The sequence below is a fragment of the Lasioglossum baleicum genome, chromosome 5 (assembly GCF_051020765.1).
Source record: "Lasioglossum baleicum chromosome 5, iyLasBale1, whole genome shotgun sequence".
Lineage (NCBI taxonomy): Eukaryota > Metazoa > Arthropoda > Insecta > Hymenoptera > Halictidae > Lasioglossum > Lasioglossum baleicum.
This window is the reverse complement of record NC_134933.1, coordinates 2,293,917-2,317,969: the sequence shown is the minus strand read 5'-3', so window position 1 is coordinate 2,317,969 and position 24,053 is coordinate 2,293,917. Positions and strand designations below refer to the sequence as shown.

Here is a 24,053-nt window from a genome sequence, read left to right as displayed (position 1 = left end):
GCTTCCGTTGTGGGACCAGGACCTTCGGACCTTGTTCTAGGCATTTCCCTGGTTCTATGCTTCTTCGTGAAGCTGTAGCATATACTACTTGGCAGCTGGAAGGTCTTGCATGCCCTATAGATACCTTAGATCCAACATGTAACTTTAATCTCATCTAGGAGACTAGAGATTCTAAACTTTCACTGTGGGGTAACATCATACAGAATGTATAAGTTGACCATACAGAAGCAAACTGACAATCCATTGTCGCCATCGTCGGTGATTTTAACTGGTAACTGACATCATTTTACGATTGAAACATGCAACTAACTCCATTTTCATAAACTATTTACTAACGAGGTGGCTATGTTTTTAGACCTGAATCAAGTCTGATGATCCAAGTATTTTTCAAACAATACCTCTATCCACCCACGCAATTTTCTCCTGTCTCCATAGATTAGTATAGTATCCCTGGTGCCTTGTAACCGTTATGTGAATGTCCTTTTCGAATCCTGGCTAAAGGGCATTGAAGTTCTCAGATTGTTGGGGGTTTGCTCCGGTTACTGTGTATTATACATACTCCGGCTACCGACCATGTAGAAACAACAAACAAAGATACACTGAAATAAATCGAACACAGCAAACACACACGATGTCGACAATTTCTCGTAGTACCTCCTGCTGGACACGTTTTTGCGCGCAGGTGCACGACGGCGAGATTCGAGGCCTGTGGCGGCAAGAATGCTCGCCCCTTTCGATCACCCTGCCGCACGAGCACGCGGTGGTGAACGGATCTTGCAGCGGCACCTCGACGCCGAGCACCATCTCACCTGGCGAGCACACATCCCTTGAAGATGAACTTGGCAAGGTAGGTGCTTCCGTCTCAGACTGGTCGTTTGCATTAAAAATTAAACAAAACTGTGCTGTACATGAAATACTGTACCAAATGTTCCCAAACGTTCGTCTAATTCTACGGCGCCGCAGTCAGTGGCTGAGTAATCGCATTAAAGGATGCCACGCTGATCACTTCGACCTTGACATATATTGTCAATGAGCAACTGAATAGCATTGCCTTGTAACTATACTGCGAATTTTATGCCCTTGAACAGATCGAATGCAACACGGTAAACACATTCAAAGAAATTGATTTACTACGAAAAGAAATATATGGCTACGTTTCTCCTGTATCTTGGAGTTAATGCAGATAGTCCAGTCAATGAATGCTCATAAGGGGGTGTAGAGGGAAATGGAAGGAACACAATTTTTAACTTTGGCACTTCGTTTGGACTAGTTAGGAGGCAAACATACTAAAAGTCCCTACTCCTAGAAGGTGAGCGTGGTGCAGGCGGGCACGTAGACGGTCCCATTTTTCGGTTTTCCGCTTATATCTCGGAAACTAAGCGTCCTAGCGATAAAACTATTGTATACAAAATTAAAACTGACAAAATGTGCCATAAGATTGATTGGATTCAGTTTTTCTCTATCTCGCATAGTTTTCGAGATATCCGCGCTCAAAGTTCACTAATTGTGCTGAAGAGTTCTTTTTCACAATTAGTGAACTTTGAGCGCGGATATCTCGGAAACTATGCGAGATAGCGAAAAACTGAATCGAATGAATTTTGTAGCACATCTTGTCAGCTTTAATTTTATATGGAATGGTCTTATCGCTAGGACGCATAGTTTCCGAAATATAAGCGGAAAACCGAAAAAGGGGACCTTCTACGTGTCCCCCTGCACCCCGCTCACCTCGTAGGGGTGGAGACTTTTTAGTATGTTTACCTCCTAACTAGTCCAAACAAAGACGCAAAGTTAAAAATTGTGTTCCTTCCACTTCCTTCTACAACCTTTCGTTGACTGGACTAAGACAATTTTTATCGTCCAGAAAATTGACTTGGTGTAGCTCGGTGCTCCGGGCCGGCCCGTATGATACAACGTCTATATTTAGCGATTGAATAGAAACCCTGCCCCTTGGAAATGGTATCTGTCTTGTCGCGGCGCGTTTGGCCGTCGTTCAAGCCTCGTTGAACGACCTTAACCCATTGAAAGAACGCGCGGCGTGTGTCCGATTGGCGGCGACAGTCGAACACAACGGTCTTTTGCTGGCGGCGTCTGCTCACCTTTTCTATACGGTGCTCTTTCCGCGCGTTGTCCCTAGGCGATGATACTGCACGATCAATTGGAGAAGAGGAGGCTGGAGAGGAGCACCTCGGAGAACGGCGCCGACGTCAGAAGACCGATGACCTCTGGCCTCTATCACGCGTCAATTACGCCACCAGGGTAAGCTAGCAAACCGTACATAAACCGATGCAGGGTGCTGGTTTCTCTATCCGCTGATAATAGCTCTGACCGTTTCACGATTCCTTCTTACAGGCCCCTCGAAACCTCTCATTTGAGCCAGGCGCAGCCGATCACCGCGAACACCCAGTCGGTTCAACCTCTGCAGACCTCCGCTGCGAACTCTACCTCTTTACTGAACGGGGACGAGAAGAGGCCTTTGAATCATATTCAGACCTACAGGTGTGGCTCTTTGGTTTCTTTCCCCCCTTAAGGGGGTACTCTAACTTTTTTCGCATGATCTTCTTCAAGTAAAGAGTATGTTTTCAAAAACATGGATCGTCGGTCGCCATGATTCCATATTGAGTATTGCTGCACTTTAATCTCGTGCGAAAGTAGGGCAAACGACTTGATCAAACTATGATCTTTCAGGGAGTACAAAGAGGCCCTGCGACAACAAAGGGCTAGCGAGGGCCCAAGTGTCTACAGGCCCCGGGAACAGGTTACACCGCCCGGAAATGAATCTCAGAGCAATGAGACAGACTCCAGCAACAACAAGGAAGGAGTCCCCCTCACTGGTAAGCAGATCTTCAATGAGGAGAACGCTACCAAAAGACCGGTCCAGAAGGTGACACCTTCGCGTATCAACTATCAGAACACGCCTATCATCAACGGTAGTAACAATGAGTACAACAATAAGAATGGAAAGTACCACGAGCAGCCCTATAAGAAGCCTAACTCGCCGATCAAGACCTCGACGAGCATCTTATCTTCGGGCGCTAGCCCTGGACACACTCCTAGACTAGTCAAGACTGCTGTTGGTTATGTGGAAGGTGAGTATTTATTATTTTTGCTAATTGATGTGATCGTGCGTTAAATACAATTCCAACAATGTCCGCCAGGTAACAAGAGTCCGAGCAGAAATGGTGGAAGCCCGAAGTCCCCTAGATCGGTCACCTGGAACAGCAACGTGCCGGAGAAGTACTCGTTCACCATGAGAAGGGAGTTCGAGCGTGCCAAGGAAGAGGCTGACTTGATAGAACAGCTGAGGAACGTGAGTGTCAACCCCACTATACAATATAATAACTAGACTGCGGATCTTCATGCATTTATGACTTCTGAAAATTTTTAGAAAAGGGTAGAGTATAAAATCCGACAGAATTTAGTAAAATTTTTATTTGTTTCAGACCTACAAAGGCTACTGCCCCACTGGAAATAAGATTCTATTTTATTCGACTTTCTCTTAAAATGCGTGTACAAAAATTGAAAATTGCATAAACATCCGCAGTCTAATAATAACACTACACTGTTTAACCCTTTGCACTCGGAACTATTGCAACTCAAAAACCAAACATTTCTTTCGACGCCGAATGTTTCCATTCTACTGTGATTATTAATTTCATGCACATCAGAGTCAGGGCCGGCCATCTGGGGGGTGCGGCGGATGCTATGTACCGGGGCCCCGCGATTGAGAGGGCCCCAATACGACCAAGAACTAAAATAATGTAACTTTTCTGAAGTAATTAATATATTAGCAAAACAAAATCACGCATTAAATAAACATGCATTAGTAAGATACAGGGTGAGTCCGAAGGAACAGAACACTGAAATATCTACGTTGCGTTTCGTTGTACAAGAAAAATTCTTAGGACAAAGTTACACTGTTTGAAGGGCCACATGAAACGGTGTAAGGGAAAAAATTTTGGAGGTCATTTTTTTAAATGAGATTTCAAGGTCATCGATATTTTGTTAAATGGAATGATGTATTTTGTAATACATCAATCGATGCAAGTGGACATTCATTATAAAAAAGTACTAACCTATGTATGTCGAAAAGTTAGTACTTCACGAGATATTTCAATTTAAATAACTCTAAAATAACATTACTGTCGTACTAACAATAAGACGTTACACAAGTAAGCAAACGCTAACATCAATTTCAACGTCAATGTCAATTTTTCAATTTCAATTTCAATATCAACTCTTCAACTTCAATTTTTCAATTTCATTTCGTTAATATCAACTTCAATTTCAATATCAACCCTTCAATTTCAATTCCAACTCGTCAATTTCAACTCTTCAATTTAAATTTTTCAATTTCAACGTCAATTTTTCAATTTCAACTTCAACTCTTCAATTTACACTAGCAAGTAAACGCTAACGTTTTAGTACGACAGTAATGGTATTTTAGAGATATTTAAATTGAAATATCTCCTGAACTACTAACTTTTCGACATACATGGGTTAGTACTTTGTTATAACGAATGTCCAGCTGCATCGATTAATGTATTAAAAAATACCTCATTCCATTTAAAAAAATATCAATGACCTTGGAATGTTGTAAAAAATGACCTTGAAAATTGTTTCCCTTACACCGTTACATGTGGCCCTTCAAACAGTGTAACTTTGTCCTAAGAAGTTTGTTTGTACAACGAAAAGTAACGGAGATATTTAGGTGTTCTGTTTCTTCGGACTCACCCTGTATGTTCGTGTTTGTAAATTTTTGTTTTACTTTACAAAAAATATGAGGCCCCAAATGGTTTCTTGCACCCAGGACCCTTTATAGAGAAGGCCGGCCCTGGCACTCGGAACTATTGTAACTCAAAAACCACCCATTTCTTTCGACGTCGAATGTTTCCATTCTATATGATTATTCATTTCATGCATATCAGAGTTGTCAATTGAGTACTAAGGGTTTCCTAGTTTTGCTGGGTAATGTTGGAGAGCTACTGTTGCTTTCTAAAAGACTCGTTGTCCAAGTCTCTGATCATTTTCAGCACATAGAGACGAGGTTGAAGATGGCATTACCGGAGGATCTCGCTCCAGCGTTAACAGATGGTGTGGTTCTCTGTCACCTAGCGAACCATGTGCGACCTAGATCGGTCGCCAGCATCCACGTTCCTTCTCCAGCAGTGGTAAGCGATACTCCAATCATCTTATCTCGCGCTGAAAATTTTCATGGACGCAGACTCTACCGATTTTGTTGAATTTGCAGCCAAAGCTAACGATGGCGAGATGCAGGCGCAACGTGGACAACTTTCTGGAGGCTTGTCGCAAGATCGGCGTGGACGAGGTAAGCAGACACGCTCCTGTCCTCTGATCCTTCTCCCGAGATTCTCCGCGCTTGTCTGTCGCTGTTAGATGTTGTCTTCGTCTTTTCCGACGCACTTCTCAGCGGTAATGCTCGCTCATCGAGAAGGGCGCACGAGCCTCGAAACGAACGAGGACTCGTCAGCGACGTAGTCTGACGACGGTACATTTGTCCATGATGTTTCCAACAACTACTAGTCAGTCCCCGAGTGCTCGGCTGAGTCGGATGTTGCGTTTATAGTCCCCGGGTCGCATCGTTTCGCTGTTTGAGGAAAGGATCGCGGGGAAACAGAGATGCTGAAGAGTAGTTGCATGCGCCTAGACCTCGTAACTCGCTTGTCTGTCGCTGGAGAACACAGCGTTCTCCACAGCGGACGCGGCTCCTGAAAGTCTTCTACCCTGATCGCTCTTCCCCGATCGATCCTATCGATCGTTCTCTCTTCTTTAACGTGATGGGACGCACCCAGTCGAATCGAACAATCTTCGTACTCTGTCGAGTAGTCCGGATGGTCGAGCAAGGTGTCGCTTCAGCAGGAGAAAGAAGGAGAAGGGGCTAGGGAGAGCAGGGCTGCGCAAACTGCTTGCTACCACTCAAGGTCACCCTTTCAGGGGATGATGCTAAAGACAACGGGGAACGAAAGTTGAACGAATCGAGCTCGACAGATTTAAGACAGAGTCTATTTAACAATCAACTGATCTTTATGGTATACTTTAAGATCACTAGAATCGTCGAGTTTTCATTCTGCATACTTAATAAGAGTGTACCCTTTGAAACACAGAAAAATTTCTTCAAAATTGGACCAAATAACTAAAACATTTTTGAGAAATTAGGATGCCGATGTGTCCATATAATAAATGTTATGCTGCTTACAACTGCAATTATTAAGCAAGTCCTTCGTTTATGTGAATCTGTGCTGAAAGTCTAAGAGAGAGATTGTAAAGCGAGAACTAAGCGCTAAATTTGTTAAGGCCGGTTTTCGGGCGTCACTGTGGAACATTTCGAACGGTCAATGGTTAGAGAACGTCCTGTTCGGTGATAGTGTTGCTTGCTTTTGCGGCTCGTGGAACGTTGTTTCTCGCATCATCCCCTAAAATCTTGACCCGTGTGGCGGAGCAGCGTGCGCTCGGAGAGAGGTGACGACCGAGCGTGTCTGGCGAAGTAGAGATTGGGACTGAGTAGTATCGTTGTTGGTGTTGCAGGAGGTGTTATTGGACGCGGACGCAATCATGGACGTGGGTTACATGGACGCGTACGGGCTGGAGGCTCTGGCGCGTCTCGTCTCCGCTCTCCTCCTTCTCCGCGACGAACGAGCGAACGATACCGAAGAGTCGGCCGCAGATTCACCCCGTACGATTCAGGATCGCGTTCTGTCCGCGATGCTTCTCGCCACATTCCTAGCCTCCCTCGTTCTGCTCTATCTTTTCCCGATTCCCGACTAAGAAAGCGAGCAAAACAATTGCAAAAAAAGAGCGACGGAAGACGAGAACGCCAGAGCGCGACCGACGGATCAACGCTCGGAGGGGAGCATAGAGCACGATCGAAGATGGGATAGAGAACTCTCCGATGCGTAGCGAGCCGCGACCCGTTGCGCGACCCGACTGCTCGGGCTTTCGCTTCTTCGACGAAGTCCATCATCGCCGAGCCGTCGAATCGCTCGATCAGGCTGCCGCGCGATACTCTTCCTGCCTCGTCCGCCATTTTAGTAGCTTTAGACGCGCGGCTCAGTATTCCAGTTTCTTTCTTTTTCTATCGCATTGTTGTTCCTTCTTCGTCTTTCGCTCGCGTTCCGTTCGCTTCGAGCAGAGGACTGAGTGTCGCGCAGAAGTACCCGCTGGCATCGGTGCCGACCATCACCTAGACCTTTTCAACCCTCGGACTATATCGCATGTTCCTAGATTTCTTAGTTGATTTATTCAGATTTGCTGGAATTTTTGTTATCCGTTCAAACCAACAAGTTCGATCATTCATTTCCTACGATGCAGTCTTTATCGATGTGGTCCGAGGGTTAATTCAGACATGAACAAATCGTCACGAGCCTCGGTGATCGTCGGCAACTCTTCATCGTGGTCGAAAGTGCCGTGTTCTCCTAGCTCAGGCATGGGCCATAGAGATTGCTATCTTGAGAGCAACGAAACCACGCCCACCCAGGTCTCGCCACCCCCACTTAAGGATGTACCACGCCCATTTGGCACTGGACTTCCCCTTTCAAGGGTGCGCCTCACCCATTCCATCTAAAACAAACATTTTCTGCTAAATTGACGACAAAGTCTCTTTTTTCTTCAACATCACCTGGCCCCCAAGAGCAGTCTACTTTTACCGTGAGGGCAAAGTGCGCTCCTGCCCATGCCTGGGCTCTTTCGGCTATTGACTCGCTACAGAATCGAGGTACTAATCGAACGGTGAACCGCTAGCTTCGCTTGTTCACGCCTGTTTGGTTCGCGCGAACCGCCAACGCGGCTCCAGCTTTCACAGTATTGTTTTATTGTTTCGTAAAAGCCGCTGTTTCGATAGATGCCTCGAGGCCAGCGCCGAAGTACTACTCAATAGACCCTAAGTGTGTCTCAGCAGGCAGCTTGATCGTACATTTAACCCGCCTAGTTGTAGGAACCGCTACGTAGTGCGTAGGTTAGATATGTGTATCTCCTCGATAAGACCTCCGAAGGGGGCTCCGGCTACTTTCGCTGAGGCCTCTGTTCGGTCCTCGCGACGAACAACAATACAGAATCAAAGAATGCAAAGAATCAAAGCCGCTGAACGCTCGCATATCGAATGTCGAATCGAAAAATTTGAACGATCGATCGGCACCGGTCCAAGGGGGGACTGTGCCCCTCGAATCTCTTCAGTATAATAATAGTATTTTTCCTATAGAAAAACGGCGGAATCGGGTGCCCATCGTCAATTGTCGAAAATTTGTTGACGCCGGTTTGGAAACGTTAGTCGTCGCCGACGAATCTATCGCGATCCGGGCATACGAATGGCAGAAGAATCGAATGGAATATTTCAGTAGAAAGTACCCGCGCAGCGTGGAACCCGTTTATCGGACGGTACAACCCAGTTAAAGCAGAGAAAGAGAGAATGATATGGATGGTAGTATTTTTTTAAACGTTCGACCAATGAAATCGCCTACGGCTCTTTCAGAATTGATGGGTCTGTGATAGGTAGCCTTCGAGTACTACAGAATTCGCAACAAGGTGCTAGAAATATCTCTTTCTGTTTCGAGGATTTCCTATTTTGATACGTAGATGTTAACGCACAGCTCGAACTTCGGACGGCCTCTTTGTTCCATCGTTGTTTGTGAATCGAGTCCCTCGGTTGGGAGCTGAGCATCCCTAAAATCGACGCCAATGTTCGCTAACTAAACCCACAGTCTTAGTTCTTACACATTCAAAGACGAGAATTATTTCTCAGCTTCAGATACGAATTTTCGTGTTGACGTAGTCGGTACGCGAAATTTTGGTAGGACCTGCAAAATGCAAGAAGGTTGGAAGAGTATCATACATCTCTTCGATTTTTACTACACTAAATACATTACTTCGATTATATGGAATTTCTGAAACTATTTGGTTGATATAGTCGAACTGTCGATAGGTCGTGAATTTTCTACATTTCTACCATACTTTGTAACATTATCTTCCAAAATCAACCAGTAATTCTTCGAATTCTTGAAACTTCACAGTGTCAAAGCATCTACATTCGTGTCAACTATATTCTACTTAATAATTATCGCGGAAAATTTCTATTGGGTCATTCCATGCCAATTCTAAATTAGACCCCCTAAATTAATTATTAGACCCTCTAAATTAAACCCCCCCTAATTTCACATGGACTACAACATATCTCATTTAGAACAAAATCGACGATGGTGCCTGCGAAAAGTGATCGATTGGCATGGAATGACCCATTACAATTTTATTTCACTCGCGTTACGTCTTCCCAAATGTTAACACACTAAAACTTAGCACTGTAAACCATTATGGCCAGTTTTATGAGAACTTTATCCTGCCTGAATCTTGATAGCAATCTCAAGTGAACATATGCATTATTAGATTGCAGATTAGCAATAGCAAATGCGAATATTTGTGGAAAGAACAATGAACCATAAAGATCGCAGCTGTTTCTCTTTAATTTTGCGAACGTGTAACGTTGATTTATGGGATCCTCTAGCCTTCGTTTTTCTTCTTTTCTCCCCGGTCCGTTCAGTTTCGGAACGGCAACGAACGAACGACAACCATTCATGCACTTCACCGGCCAAGCAATTCGGTCGTAGCCTAAGATGTTCTACATATTTTCATATGAACGTGAGTATGAAGGGAAAGAGAAACGTATAGTGGACAAAGTACGTGTATATCGTTTAGAGAGCATACACGCGTATATCGTATTCTACGTATACATATATGCATATATTATAATATATTCGTACGGTAAGGGACATTGTCTATGGATAAGGATTTTCGTAGGAACGAGTCTTCGAGTCGCGAGAAACATTTGCTTCCGGATTTCGCTCGAATTCAGAATTTCAGACGCGTAACGTGGTTCACACCGGAGTAGACCAACAAATTATCCAAATGATCAAATGATTCGAGAAATTAAACTGAACTCGCCTTTGCTCCTCATTCAAAACATACAACTGGAGCTTATTGATTATATTTCATTCGCCTCGTTCTCGAGATTATGGATGTAAATTTACTTTCTTGGATGTAAGCTCGCCTTTCCCAAGAACAGTACACTACAAATGTAACATTCTACTTTTTGTAGCTAACATTTTACGAAATTTTGCATGCACGCGCGCAGGCGTGTAAATTTACTGTTCTTGGGAAAGGCGAGTTTACATCCAAGAAAGTAAATTTACATTCATAATCTCCTCGAACGAGGCTATTCGTATAATTACGATTGAACTTCACGTACAGGTAAGTTCGTTTGATCGTTTAATTATAAACGTCAGATGAATTACAAAATAAAATAATCTCTATATTGTATTGAAAACGACATGTTCATGTTCTTGAACAAAAAAGGGAGTGTTATTCGAAGCTTTCATTTGGATAAATAATTTTGGAAACTCTGATTCACGCAACCAGTACGCTCGGAAATGAAGGATAGCGGTCGAAGCGCTATCACTAGCCTGCGGATTTTTACTCCTACACCAACCTCAATTTTGTGAAAACTTCCTTTCTTGCAGATCTCACTATCCAAATAATCCTTCCTCCGTATCTTCGTGCTATTCAGAAGACGCTATGGAGGAAAAATTGTACAGAAATCTACTCCAGTTTCATTAAAACCGCTCCCAATGTTATAAAACTGAAAAATCCGCAGTTTAGGGATCGTGAATCGAACGCCGCGAATTATTCTGCACGTTTCGCGAAGGTACAGTGCCAAACACTGCTACAATCTCTCCGAGAAACGCACAAAGAATTTTCCCATAAAACAAACGGCTTCTCATTACGGTCTACAAAACGGCACTGCCCGTAGTCATTTTCCAAGGCGTTTCATTATCCTTTTTATACGAATCTCCTTGTATCTCGAGTTTATTGTAACTGTAATTGTAATCGCTGTCGAGATAACAAGCGCGCCAACTTATGGTCGTCCTCACTGCGGTGAGCTATATCTTCCAAGGAATTCCGCGCGCTGCGCCGCTTCGATCGAAATCAGTTCCAATTTTCGCTTTTGTACACGCGTTTTGCGTTGATTGGCGGCAGAATCGTTGGTCCGCTTCTAGTCCTCGGTATTACTTCTATAATCGTAAGTGTTATTAATCCTCCGTTCTAGTCAGCTGATTTAGTTTCGTCGGTTTACGCTTGAGGGGGCGTTCTTATTCTAACTTTGACATTCTTCCCCATGAAACTGCGAAACCTTCCATCGCAAAACTTTATAAGCACTTTCATATACGGGGTGTTTCGTTTATCTAAGAACGGAAATATCTCGTGACGTACTAAAGCTACGAAAAAATTTTTTTGCAAAAATTGTTCGGTATGAACCGAACAATCATACAGTGTAATTTTGGTCAGGATTCGAATGGTGGAGGGAGAAATTTCTAAGGCAAATTAATTTTTGTAAATGGAACCATATATTTTATTTGTCATAACATTTTCCAATCTCAATTTCAACTTCAATTTCAACCTTACTTTTTTTCAGTTTCCACTCCCATTTTCCAGTTTCAACATCGATTTTTCAAATTCCACTTCACTTTTAACTTCACTTTTTCAATTTCCACTTCCATTTTTCAGTTTCAACATCAATTTCTCAATTTCAACTTCAATTTTTCAAGTTCAACTTCAATTTTCCAATTTCAACATCAATTTATTATATCTTCATTATTATTATATCTTCAATTTCAAAATTTCATTTTCAACTTCAATTTCAATTTTCCAATTTCAACCCCAATTTTTCGATTTCATCTTCAATTTCAAAACTTCATTTTCGACTTCAATTTCAACTTCACTTTTAACTTCAATTTTTCATTGTCAATATCACCTTTTCACTTTCAACTTCAAGTTTTCAATTTCCACTTCCATTTTTCAGTTTGAACATCACTCTCTCAGTTGCAACATCAATTTTTCAACTTCAACTTCAATTTTTCAATTTCAACTTCAAATGCACGTAGAAGGTCCCCCTTTTCGGTTTTCCGCTTATATCTCGGAAACTATGCGACCTACCGATAAGACCATTCTATACAAAATGAAAGGTGACAAAATGTGCCATACGATTGACTGTATTCAGTTTTTCGCTATCTCGCATAGTTTCTGAGATATCCGCGCTCAAAGTTCACGAATTGTGCTGAAGTTAGCTAGTCAAATAAGGCAAAAATTTCTTTTTCACAATTAGTGAACTTTGAGCGCGGATATCTCGGAAACTATGCGAGATAGCAAAAAACTGAATCAAATCAATCTTATGGCACGTTTTGTCAGCTTTAATTTTGTATAGAATGGTCTTATCGCTAGGACACATAGTTTCCGAGAAATAAGTGGAAAACCGAAAAAGGGGACGTTCTACGTCAGGCATGGGCAGAAATAGCACGCGTGCTAGTGATTCTCAAGGAATACCCCCACGCGCGGCCGGGAGAAGTGGGGGTATTCCTTGAAATTCCCTAGTCCGCGTGCTATTTCTGCTCATGCCTGTTCTACGTGCCCCCCTGTACACCGCTCACCACCTAGGAGTAGGGACTTTTAGTATGTTTACCTCCTAACTAGTCCAAACAAAATCCCAAAGTTAAAAATTGTGTTCCTTGCATTTCCGTCTACACCCCCCTTACGAGCATTCATTGACTGGACTACACGTACCTATTTCGTAATGTTTTTTTTCAATACAACCCCTTTAAGGTGTAAAATTTAAAAGTTTGATAATTATTCCTTTGAGTGTTTGTCATGGTGGACCTATGTACCAAATTTCGAGCTTGTAAGGCAATGGGAAGTACCCAAAAGGTTTTGATGATCTGTCAGTCAGTCAGTCAGTCAGTCAGTAACAAATATAGCGGTTTTTCAGGTCGTATTTCTCGGAACGTATACATATACTAATGTTGGAAGATTAATGTTTTGTCAATATTGAGACATAATAGCATTTAACAAGTGTACGAAATTACATCTCTCCATCTGCCTCCAGTGCCGAGTTAAAAGCCTCTAAAAAACGGCTAAGTTGTTTAGTTAACTTAAGTTGGCTACTTAAGAAGTTACACATTTATCACATAATTTCGAATGTTTTGTAACATTAAATAACATAATGTAACTTGTCGTTGAATTCGTCTTGGAAAATGCTATTGTGTCATGACAAAAACAGATATATGGTTCCACTTACAAAAGTTAATTGTCTTTGAAATTTCTCCCCCCACCATTCGAATGCTGACAGACATTGCACCATATGATCGTTCTCTTCATGCCGAACAATGTTTGTAAACAAATTTGTTTCGTGTCGTCAGTGCGTCACGAGATATTTCTGTTATTAGATAAACGAAACACCCTGTATATTTCAACAACATCCTGTAATTTTTTCGCGAAGGAAATAGCAAAATTAGGCTTACTGTAGGCGAGTAGGGTATTTCAGCAGTTCCGTTCGCCCAAAATCGCTGTGACTTCCTCAGTTTTGAAAATTCCAGAACACTACTGTGTCTCTGAGCCCCGTTCTTCAAGATGATACCAGACAAAAATTCATTCAGAAAACCCTCTCGAGTCGTGTAACACGTTTCGCGCCCCAGTGTCTCGACGAGGCTTAGCTCGCTACTTAATCTCTTCTTTTGTTTCCCCCGTGTTCCTTGTCTCTTCCGCTTACTTCCGTCGGAAATCGACTTTTTCGAGCGCTGACGGGTTTCCGTGGTTTCCGCATCAGTATTACTTCGATCAGGATCGAAGAAGACGCTCGTCAGCGCCTCGGATCGAATCGCAACCGTAAGACTGGATCTACACAATCATTTTTACCAATTCATCTATCTTGACGACGTCCCCGCTGCAACACTGCCGGAACGTCTCTTCTTTGTTTTAGTATTTTGTTTGTTTAGTTTTAATTATTCCTCTTTTCGATGAAGTTTTGTCGCTTCCGTTTTTTTTAGAGGCTGCATCGTCGATTCTACTCGTGGTCGTGATAGTAGATGAGACGCGTGATAACGAGATCGAACAGAAAAAAAACATTCCGTTGCATTAGCTTGTATAATTGTATAATTTCTGTAAAGATCTGAATGGCACATCGAGTGGATGAACGTACGCGTGTTGATGAGTGAAAGAGAGTGAGAAACGCGCCTATACAATGTATATACATATATACATATATTATTATTATTATTATTATTATTATATTATTATTATTATTATATCATACTATGTTGTATGAACACAGATATATGGTACGTTGAAGCTACATCCCTCTTTGGACGTATTTTTGTTTCTCAAATTGTACTTAATCGAATTAATGAGTTTTGATCGATCGCTCTGAAGAAATCGGTGCTTATTTTTATCTTGTTGTTTTTTCTAAGCTTAAGCTTTTTTCTACGATCGTCGAGATAGGAAAGCTATTCTTCCTATTCGATTCGAGTGCCCCCGATCGATCGCGAATCAGATCCATCGATCCATCGGGGGAGCTGAATCAGTTTGCCTCCTGAAATGGCCACTGTTAGGCGACGCGGACGAGTTCAGGAATTTCACTCGGGGTCGGCCTAAACGAAGCTTGTTTTAATCCTTTGCACTCGAAGCAATTTTAATTCGAAAATCAAAATCATTTCTTTCGACCCAGAACGTTTTTATTCTAAATATGTAATCTTTTTTACATTGGGCACATGAAATTTAATCAGTTTTCTCATGTAACAGTTGAACTTTTCACAATTTATAGAAAACAGACGAATTTAATAATATTGAAACTGTTTTGAATAATGGTGTGGCCATTTGTATTGGCGCCTTACAGTCCCCATTCGAGTGCAAAGAGTTAACCCTGAACTATCGAGGTGGATTCCTAAGCAACATTTCTCCGAAATTTAAACGATTAAATTCGGGTCACATTCCTCTTGAATGTTTTGACATTTGCCTCGGTACCAAGCATTCGAGCAAATGCTCAATTATATTTTTATATTGTTGATTATACATTTATATTTGTATTCTGCGTTCAGGACGTTTCATCTTTCCTCTTCGAATCCACGTCGATCTGGAAAGTCGAGGGTTAAACGAGACCTGTTTGTATTAATTATAACAAAGTCTGTTATCCCTTGTTCATATCATTTTGAAACAGGATACCTGATCGAGTGATGAATGAACTTGTTCGTACCTAATTTCTGAATCGCGACGCACAATGAGAATTTACAACTGCCAGATTAAATATCTACGAGTTGCGACCGGTCGGACTGTTCCGATCGGTCTCGAAAGAATATACACACCACTGTGGTTGTTGGAAACCATTTTGCATTCGAGAAACGTACTCTGTAACATCGATTGTACGGCTAACCGATAACGATTGTAACACTATTTCCACTGATAATAAAATATTCTTTTGGTAAAATTGCTGCTGAACGACGGATCACGCTATCGAAATCTTTCAACTCAAACGAAGTCATCTCAGACAAAGCACAAACAGAGTCGAATTCGTACAATATCACACTTTCGCATCATATACAGGGTGGCTGAAAAGTTCCCGGATTTTTTAAAGCATTTCAGCAGCATAAAAATACCGCACAAACGAATGAATCCACACACTTGACCGAATAAAAAGTTTTATTAATTCATTAATAATGAAATGAACCAAAAACATTTACAACAAATGTTCGAAATTGCTTCCTTTTGATTCGATACATTTACGGACCCGTTTTATAAAATTCCCAGCGATATATGGTCGCGCACTCTTCCACCGTAATCTCGTCCCAGGCACGCGTCAACGCCGCTTTCAGCTGCTCCACCGTGGCGTATCGTCTTCCTGAAATTTTTTGCTACATGATGGACTGATGGACCATACTGAGTAATCCATCGGGTTAAGATCCGGTGAGTTCGGCGGCCAAACATCCTTTCCCCAAAAGCCGGGAAACAGCTCTTCGCAGACGACGATGGTGGATTTGGCGGAATGCGCCGGCGCGGCGCACAGTGGGGTATTTGGCCTGTTTAGCGCGCCAAAAGTCGAAATTTTTACTTTGTTCAAAATGACTAAAACTTTTTACCCATGTACCTGAATATACATATATGCAAGTAATCTACAATAATATTTTTCCATAAACGGTACTATTTAGTAACCTATAGATACTTGAAAGTAACATATTCTAGTGACCGAGAGAAGCATGGAAAAACTTGTGTTAAAGAAATGATCTTTCTCACAAGTTTAGTGTATCAAATCGAGATAAAAACATACCTAGGATGTAAAGGAAGGTTTATAGAGTAATTTTACTGCTTTTTGTTTTATACTCTTCGGTGGTTTTGATAGAATAAACAATTAAAAGTGATATAATTTTTTTTCAGAAAATTAATATGTATCATGTAATAACTTTTTTTCTCCGCAAAACACCCCTCTAATTTTTTTAGGGGTTAATCATTAGACATTGCTTTAAACAATCGTGAAAAGTTTGCGTGCGATCTCGTGCTGGAACATACCTTTTTATGCGATTTAGATCAGTATGGCATGAACCGACCGTATATCATATGACTGATAATGATGAAATAACTGAGCTGTAGGTGATAGATACTTGGAAGTAAATGAAGGAAAATGAAAGTCATTATTGCTAGAATATTAATTTATATTATAAAAAAAAATTAATAAAAATTAATTAATATTTATAATATATTTTTTTTTTTTTACGAAAAAATGTTTGAAACAAAAGTTTAACAGTATTAACCTCAATATAAACTTCAATATATAAAACTTCGAAAAAATTTTGTTTAAAACAAAAAAACAAGGTCGCTTCGATTTTTTAAACATTAAGTTGTATTTTTGATTTGATAGTGTTGTAGCTGGTGTTAAGACGAATTCAACGATATATAATAGTATGACCTTCACACTGTTAATAACGTTGTTAACAACGTTGCAATAGTTTTTACACTATTAGTAACGTTGCAATAGCAATTTCTCTTAATCTGACGAAAAAATGTTTCAAACAAAAGTTTAACAGTATTAACTTCAATATATAAAACTTCGAAAAAATTTTGTTTAAAACAAAAAAACAAGGTCGCTTCGATTTTTTAAACATTAAGTTGTATTTTTGATTTGATAGTGTTGTAGCTAGTGTTAAGACGAATTCAGCGATATATAATAGTATGACCTTCACACTATTAATAACGTCGCAATAGTTTTGGCGCGCTAAACAGGCCAAATACCCCACTGTGCGGCGCCCAGTCCTGCTGAAGCGTGAATCCGCCCTGGCCGAAGTGTAGCGTTGCCCACGGCTTTAATTTCCTCCGGAGAACACGTTCCTGGTACTCGGCGGCGTTGATTTTTACGTTTCTCGGGATGAACACCAGTGGCGTCTTCCCGGTGGTGCAGATACCGGCCCAAGCCATGACCGAGACTGGAAAATGGCTGCGGGCGATGGTTTTCGCGGCCGAAGGTTTTCGCGGCCGAAGTCTTCTGCTGGCCCTTCTTGAGCAGCTGGCCGTGATTTTGGCGGTTGTATAGGGGTTCGACCGTAAAAATTATCTCATCCGTGATAAGAACCTCCTCTAGGCGATCACCAGCGACCATCGGTTTTTTTAGACGGGAATTTTAGAAAGCGGGTCCGTAAATGTATCGAATCAAAAGGAGGCAATTTCGAACATTTGTTGTAAATGTTTTTGGTTTGTTTCATTGTTAATTAAATAAACTTAATTAATTAAATTAATTAATGAATTAATAAAACTTGTTATTCGGTCAAGTGTGTGGATTCATTCGTTTGTGCGGTATTTTTATGCTGCTGAAATGCTTTAAAAAATTTTGGGAACTTTTCAGCCACCCTGTGCACGGTTTCAATATTTGTTCACGTTCAGAAAGGCTTCAAACACGTACACGAAATTACACATTACAACTTTTCATGACTGATACTTTTAACAATTGTTAGGGGTGAGTTTGGCCCTGTTGTAGACCTTAATTGAGCCACATATTTGGAATAATTATAAGAAAAATAAACAATTTTTTCATACTTTTCTGAAGCAAGATATATTGTTGGAGGAAAGATGTATCAGCTAGGCAGCAGGGTTGAATTCAGTTCGAATCACAGTACTCATTGTCTCATATTGCGTTATCGAAGAAGAAACAGACAGTTCAAATATTTCATAACAAGATCAATGTTGAAGATATCGAAGGGTCATTCCATGCCAATTCGATCACACGATTTTGTTCTAAATGAAATATGTTATAGTCCATGTGAAATTAGGGGGGGTTTAAGTCATCATTTTGCCGGTTTCGAAATTTCTTAGAAATGGGAGGCCGTCAAAGTTTTCAATTTTTGCCCATTTTGGCGAATACGTGCCTCACTTACGAATTTTTATCTCGGGAACTATTTATCCGATTGAGCTACATTTATATATCAATTTTATAATATCGAAAAATTTAAACAAATTCTTTTTTTACTTTCTTTTTATGACGGGGCTCAGTGATCTAAATTTTGAAAAAAATAGGGTAGCATTCCTTGAAGTTTCCCCTTTAAAATGAGCCCTTGAAAAAGATGGTATCGTTTCAACTGGCGTCACAATGAGCTGGTAAAGTACGCCGTGTACCTCCGTTTCAGGCAGGGGCGGGTCGAGCGCACCGCTATTATGGTCCGTTTTGACTATGCCGCTAGTCTCGAGAACATACCAGCAGACTGAATACGACTAAATAACTCTATTTGTACCTGGAGAACAATATTAGTAATCACTCTTGGTCAACAACACCTTTTTAATCATGACTTCTTTTATAGATATTAGTTTTTATAGGAATCATATATGTTCTACAAAAAAGGTGTCGTTGCTCAATGAAAATCACGAGAAGGTGGTGGTTTTCTTCCATCGGGGAGAGATAAGGAGGGTTTATGGTAAGAAGTATGGATAGGATCATTGTGTGGGGTGGACTTAAGGATTATGGAAAAAATATAAGAAAAACTAACGACACCTTTTTTGTAGAACATATATGATTCCTATAAAAACTAATATCTATAAAAGAAGTCATGATAAAAAATGTGTTGTTGTCCATGAGTGGTTACTAAAATTGTTCTCCAGGTACAAATAGAGTTACATATTTATTTCTGCTGGTATGTCCACGAGACCAGCGGCATAGTCAAAACGGACCATAATAGCGGTGCGCTCGACCCGCCCCTGCCTGAAACGGAGGTACACGGCGTACTTTACCAGCTCATTGTGACGCCAGTTTTAACGATACCATCTTTTTCAAGGGCTCATTTTAAAGGGGAAACTTCAAGGAATGCTACCCTATTTATTTCAAAATTTAGATCACTGAGCCCCGTCATAAAAAAAACGTAAAAAAAGAATTTGTTTAAATTTTTCGATATTATAAAATTGATATATAAATGTAGATCAATCGGATAAATAGTTCCCGAGATAAAAATTCGTAAGTGAGGCACGTATTCGCCAAAATGGGCAAAAATTGAAAACTTTGACGGCCTGCCATTTCTAAAAAATTTCGAAACCGGCAAAATGATGACTTAAACCCCCCCTAATTTCATACAGACTACAACATATTTCATTTAGAACAAAGTCGACGATGGTGCCTGCAAAAAGTGATCGAGTTGACATGGAATGACCCCGAAATGAAACTTGTACTGGCTTCTAGGAGTACTCTTCAAGTTTTGTTTCAGTGACCCACAGATGCTCGCTATGTTCGTGTTTATTTTTCCAACCATAAGTTGGAAATGCAACCCCTGTTTCTTCGAATTGATTCGGAAAATTTCAATCTCGCCTGAACATCCACAATCTTCTCACGATACTGCACACTGTACTACTAACAAGACTTCAAAAATCCCCGTACAGGCCATCCTGAAAATTATTTCAAAATCTCCGCCAGTCCATTTTGCACAGGGTCTTTCAAATCTGGAAGATCTCAGTCAAAGACGTAGAACAAAATTTCGTTTTCGAGAAGATAAAACTTGATTCGATTCTACTTCCAGATCAAGGAAACACCCTGTATAAAATCATGAATGATAACAATCGCATACAACACAACATTTTCCAAGCATTGCTCTGTACAATTGAACCTCTTCTCAGCGTTGTTTGAAGGATGAAGATAAATGATTCTGACCATTTTTAATTGCAGAATCTGGTGTGCTGCGCTAGCGACGTGCTGGAGGGTGGCCGAGGCGTGGTTCGCGTCGCAGTGACGGTGTCGGAGCTGCTCAGGTTCCACCAGACGCGTTCTCCGTTGCAGACGTCGTCGTCGACGGTGCCGAGCCACGTACCCGCTTAGCGCCAGACGATATAATCGATCCCGAGAGACTCGTCGATCGGGTACAGGAAAAGGAAGGACCCTGCGACCACGTTTTCCCTTCGGTGCAACGGCGCGATGGAACTGTGGAGCAACGGGGCACCGTGCTGGCGCGTTCACGTGCCGCCGAAAGACCGAAAGTCCCCTTTGCTCTGAAACGATCCGTACCACACGGGAAACGAACGTTGGTCACGCGATCGCGATCCAGCGAGCTCGTGACCACCAACCCTGGATCGATCTCGAGTCTCGACAGACACACGATAGACTCTTTTCTACTTACCTGTACTTTTCGCGCGACCACACCACGAAAACAACCCACCAGGCTGTAGAGTAGTCGACGATAGACTGTACGAACCAACCATGACATTCGATTAGGTGTACGAAATCTTTTGTATCAGAGGAGAGGCGTATCTTTGTACGGAGGGACAGGATTAGTGTATAATTAGCAGCGGTGGGCCCCGTTTAGCTGGGCCATCGCGAGAGAATCAAACTGCGAACGATTAGGCACTCTGCGCACCCCTGACAGAAACTGGTCGATCAGAATCGTGAATGGGATTGTTCAGAGATTATTTCAGCTAGTAATAGTCTCTCTCTACTGAAAGTGTATAATATTGCATACGTGTTAGACAAATGCCGTAGAGGAGCGAACAATATTTATGAAAAATATTAACGATATGGTAAATACTCTTTCGCATTTGTCTGATGTGAAATAACGCTCTGCCCAGCGTTGTGAGAAAATGATAAATAACATTTCGGTGGCATGACAACGAATTTGAACGATGAAAACCGTGATACTAATTGCTGAAAATGTTTCTACATCGCTTGGAGTGGATTTAACCCTTTGTCGATTCTACAACAATTGGGAATTATTGAAATTTTTCTTTTTCTTGTAAAGAAACAAACATATTCGTTGAAATATTAACACGTTCACTGCCAAATCACAGCCCGCATGGGGATGATTCTACCCTTGCTCAGATCAGTGTCTTTCAATTTCCTTCCAACTGTCTCACACAGGAATGGATTTATTCAAGTTTCGTACAACATTTATAATACGTACTTGACCAAGAAATTTATTAAAAAGTTTCTCACGAATAGACTCCAGATTTTATGCATTCATGACAAGAATTGATTGGTCAAATACCAGATTGCGAAGACACTGGAAGAGTTGCATTTTCATTTAACTTCTGTTTCGTGCGATTGACTTGGACAATTTTTATCTCGCAGCCGACTCGTGAGAATATTCTTATAATTTCAGTAATTGTAAAACAGTAATTAGAAACAAGTTATTCTGATCTCTGTGGCACTTCTAGTCCTAGAATTAGGTAGATTTAATCCACGATTGACATGGCAGTCAACGTTTTCCACATCGAATGTATGAATGATCAAGTTGACAAAGGATTGATTTTTTTCGATCGAGTACTCTTTGCCAGGGGTGTGCTTTCGCTTTAGGAGTTAATCGCGCGACGTTTCTATACCCCGTAACGTGGACGCATACTCGAATCAAAACCGCGAAGACATCGAAATTCTCTCGACGTGCAGACACCCTCGGATCAACCCCTAACGTACCTCACTCCCATCGGTAAACCCCGACAACCCTGACCCTGTTGGTAAACTCCTCGAATTCTCACCGTTCGGTTTCTCCGTTCCACTCTGTGTTCGAGGACACGTTTGGTCCCTAAATAAACGGCAGGCACACCCACCGAGGAAGCTGGACTTTTGCCTGTGTTCTCTAATAGTCTCGAAGAGCGTAAACGCGACCGACAACAGAGCAAGCAAGGTAGGTTTCTACGTGAAACCGTTGGTAAGTTAGTTAGGAATTTTTCAATGTGACCGTCGGTCGGTCTACCAAGTTGTCGGTAACGACCGTCGTCGACGATCCTCGTCAAAGGATCGTGATCGAATCTCTCGATCGTTCGATCATTCGCGCGTTCACATAACGTTAAGGCCTAGGCGCTGATTTCACAATTCTGTTGTCGCGATCTTTCAAGACATAGCGCCACCGACGCACAGTGGACGAGAAACCGATCTTTTTTGACAAAAATCTGCCGACAACTCAGTTTTTCATCGATTCAATCGGAATTTTTTTTAAATGTACGTGAAGGACTATACTTTGATGACGTGCTGCGCGAAAATCGTTAACTGTCAGAAGAAATCAAGAATCCTGATCTACAAAACCCAATAACTCCGATACTTCATCCGCCCATACCATAAATTTGCATGTTCCAGTTGCCGAAAAAAGCAAGTTGCCAAAAGCACTTCATCAAAGTATAGTCCTTCACGAACATTTTTTAAAAAATTCCCATTGAATCGATGAAAAACTGAGTTGTCGGCAAAATTTTGTCCAAAAAGATCGGTTTCTCGCCCACTGTGCGACGCCCCTAATTTTATAATAATTTCGCAAGTACGCGCGCGCTCGTTATCGGACTCCTCGATATCAAGCACCGCCGGAAGTTAGTAATAATCATCGCAACGAGAACCCCGTTAGGTGCTAAGTGTAATTATCGTTAAATTCTCCCCCGCGTAGCAAGGTTCGTTTCTTTTGTCTGTTCCTTCTTTTCGTTCAACGAGTGATCGCGCAAGGAAAACCCGAAGGATCTCATTCGTCGTTATATCGACGAGGAACCGAGCGGGAGAGAACCTCGGTGTCTCGCTCGAGAGTGTTATTTTTTATTTTTATTTCTCCCACGCGTGCTTCTCTGCCGATCAAAATCGCGGAGACACGCGAGACTCACCGGCGAGACACCGACCATAGATGACTGTACTGTGTATTCGTATTTATTGTGCCAAAGATGTACATTAATTTCTCTCTCTCTCTCTCTCTCTCTCTATCTCTCTATCTCTCTCTCTCTATCTCTATCTGTGTCTATGTAATACGGACATTTTTACATAAGGGGTGGCTCTCGAAAAATTGACTCGAAGGGAGGAACAGCACTGCCAGAACGTCGAGCTTCTTCGACCGAAGATTCCCGTGATTCGAATCGGTTCGGGTGGAACGCGTTTATCATTACCAATTCCGAACCAATTCCCAATTTTTCTTTTTCAATAGTAGTTTTCCTCTGATTCCTCTCGACTGTTCAACCCGCCCGCTCTTCAATATCCTTTTTCTGTTTCTCATCTGATTTTTCATGATTACGTTGCCTGGAATTGCGGAGCGAAGCAACGTTGCTGCGAAATCGTGTTTTGTATCCACTCGAAAGCGAATGATTTCTATATTTCGTTGAATCGGACGAGGAAGGACGCGCCTTCGAAACGTTTGGAGCATCCCGACGCTCCTTTACGGACAGTATTACCACAGGCCCACCGGAAATAAAAACCACGAAAAAGAATCCAATTTTTAGTCGTTGACCGCGCGGAGACCCTCGTATCCAAACGGTCCCAGTGTTCTCTCGAGGAGAGACTGATCTGTTCTAAATGCTTGCTCGCCCGATTGATAATTATAAATACACCGCACGTAATATATTTAAAAAGATTACAGGATACAGTGTATAAAATAAATCGAGAAAATATCCACATGTCTATACGAAGTTTGTTATTTATGGACCCCTTGACACATTCACTGACAATGAGTATAAATCTTTTGACTGCTTTTAGTTGCAAGAGTTATATTATTACATTATAGTCGAATGGAAATGTTATTATTGTAGTCCTCTCTCTCCCCAATATGCCCCACCTTATCCTCAAGTTGCTTGACTCTTTCCCGCAACTCTTCCCTCTCCTTCTCCCATCGTACCTCCTTCTCTCTCATCATCTTTTTTAAATCTTTCAATTCTTGTTCCATTGTGAACTATTGTTCCTTCGCATTTCTCCCCAAAGCCAGATTTCCGCACTATTTTTTTGGCCTCCGTCGAAACAGTCACCTCGTGCGCGTGTTTTC

At 41.6% G+C, this 24,053-nt stretch overlaps 1 protein-coding gene across 3 annotated transcripts; it reads left to right on the top strand.

The window, feature by feature from the left end:
* The first annotated feature begins 6 nt into the window (after nucleotides 1–6).
* Nucleotides 7–23,695, top strand: LOC143208552 (leucine-rich repeat and calponin homology domain-containing protein-like). Of its 3 annotated transcripts, none has more exons than XM_076423010.1 (8): nucleotides 7–847; nucleotides 2,135–2,256; nucleotides 2,350–2,496; nucleotides 2,686–3,086; nucleotides 3,156–3,307; nucleotides 5,031–5,168; nucleotides 5,249–5,326; nucleotides 20,012–23,695. In XM_076423010.1, exons 1-8 carry the CDS (start codon nucleotides 632–634, stop codon nucleotides 20,159–20,161), a joined length of 1,404 nt encoding a protein of 467 aa, XP_076279125.1. In that variant the 5' UTR covers nucleotides 7–631; the 3' UTR covers nucleotides 20,162–23,695. The 3 variants fall into 3 exon arrangements, with proteins under 3 accessions (XP_076279125.1, XP_076279124.1, XP_076279126.1); XM_076423009.1 differs by lacking the exon at nucleotides 20,012–23,695 and adding an exon at nucleotides 6,544–18,409; XM_076423011.1 differs by lacking the exon at nucleotides 20,012–23,695 and adding an exon at nucleotides 5,542–6,537.
* Nucleotides 23,696–24,053: the final 358 nt, after the last annotated feature.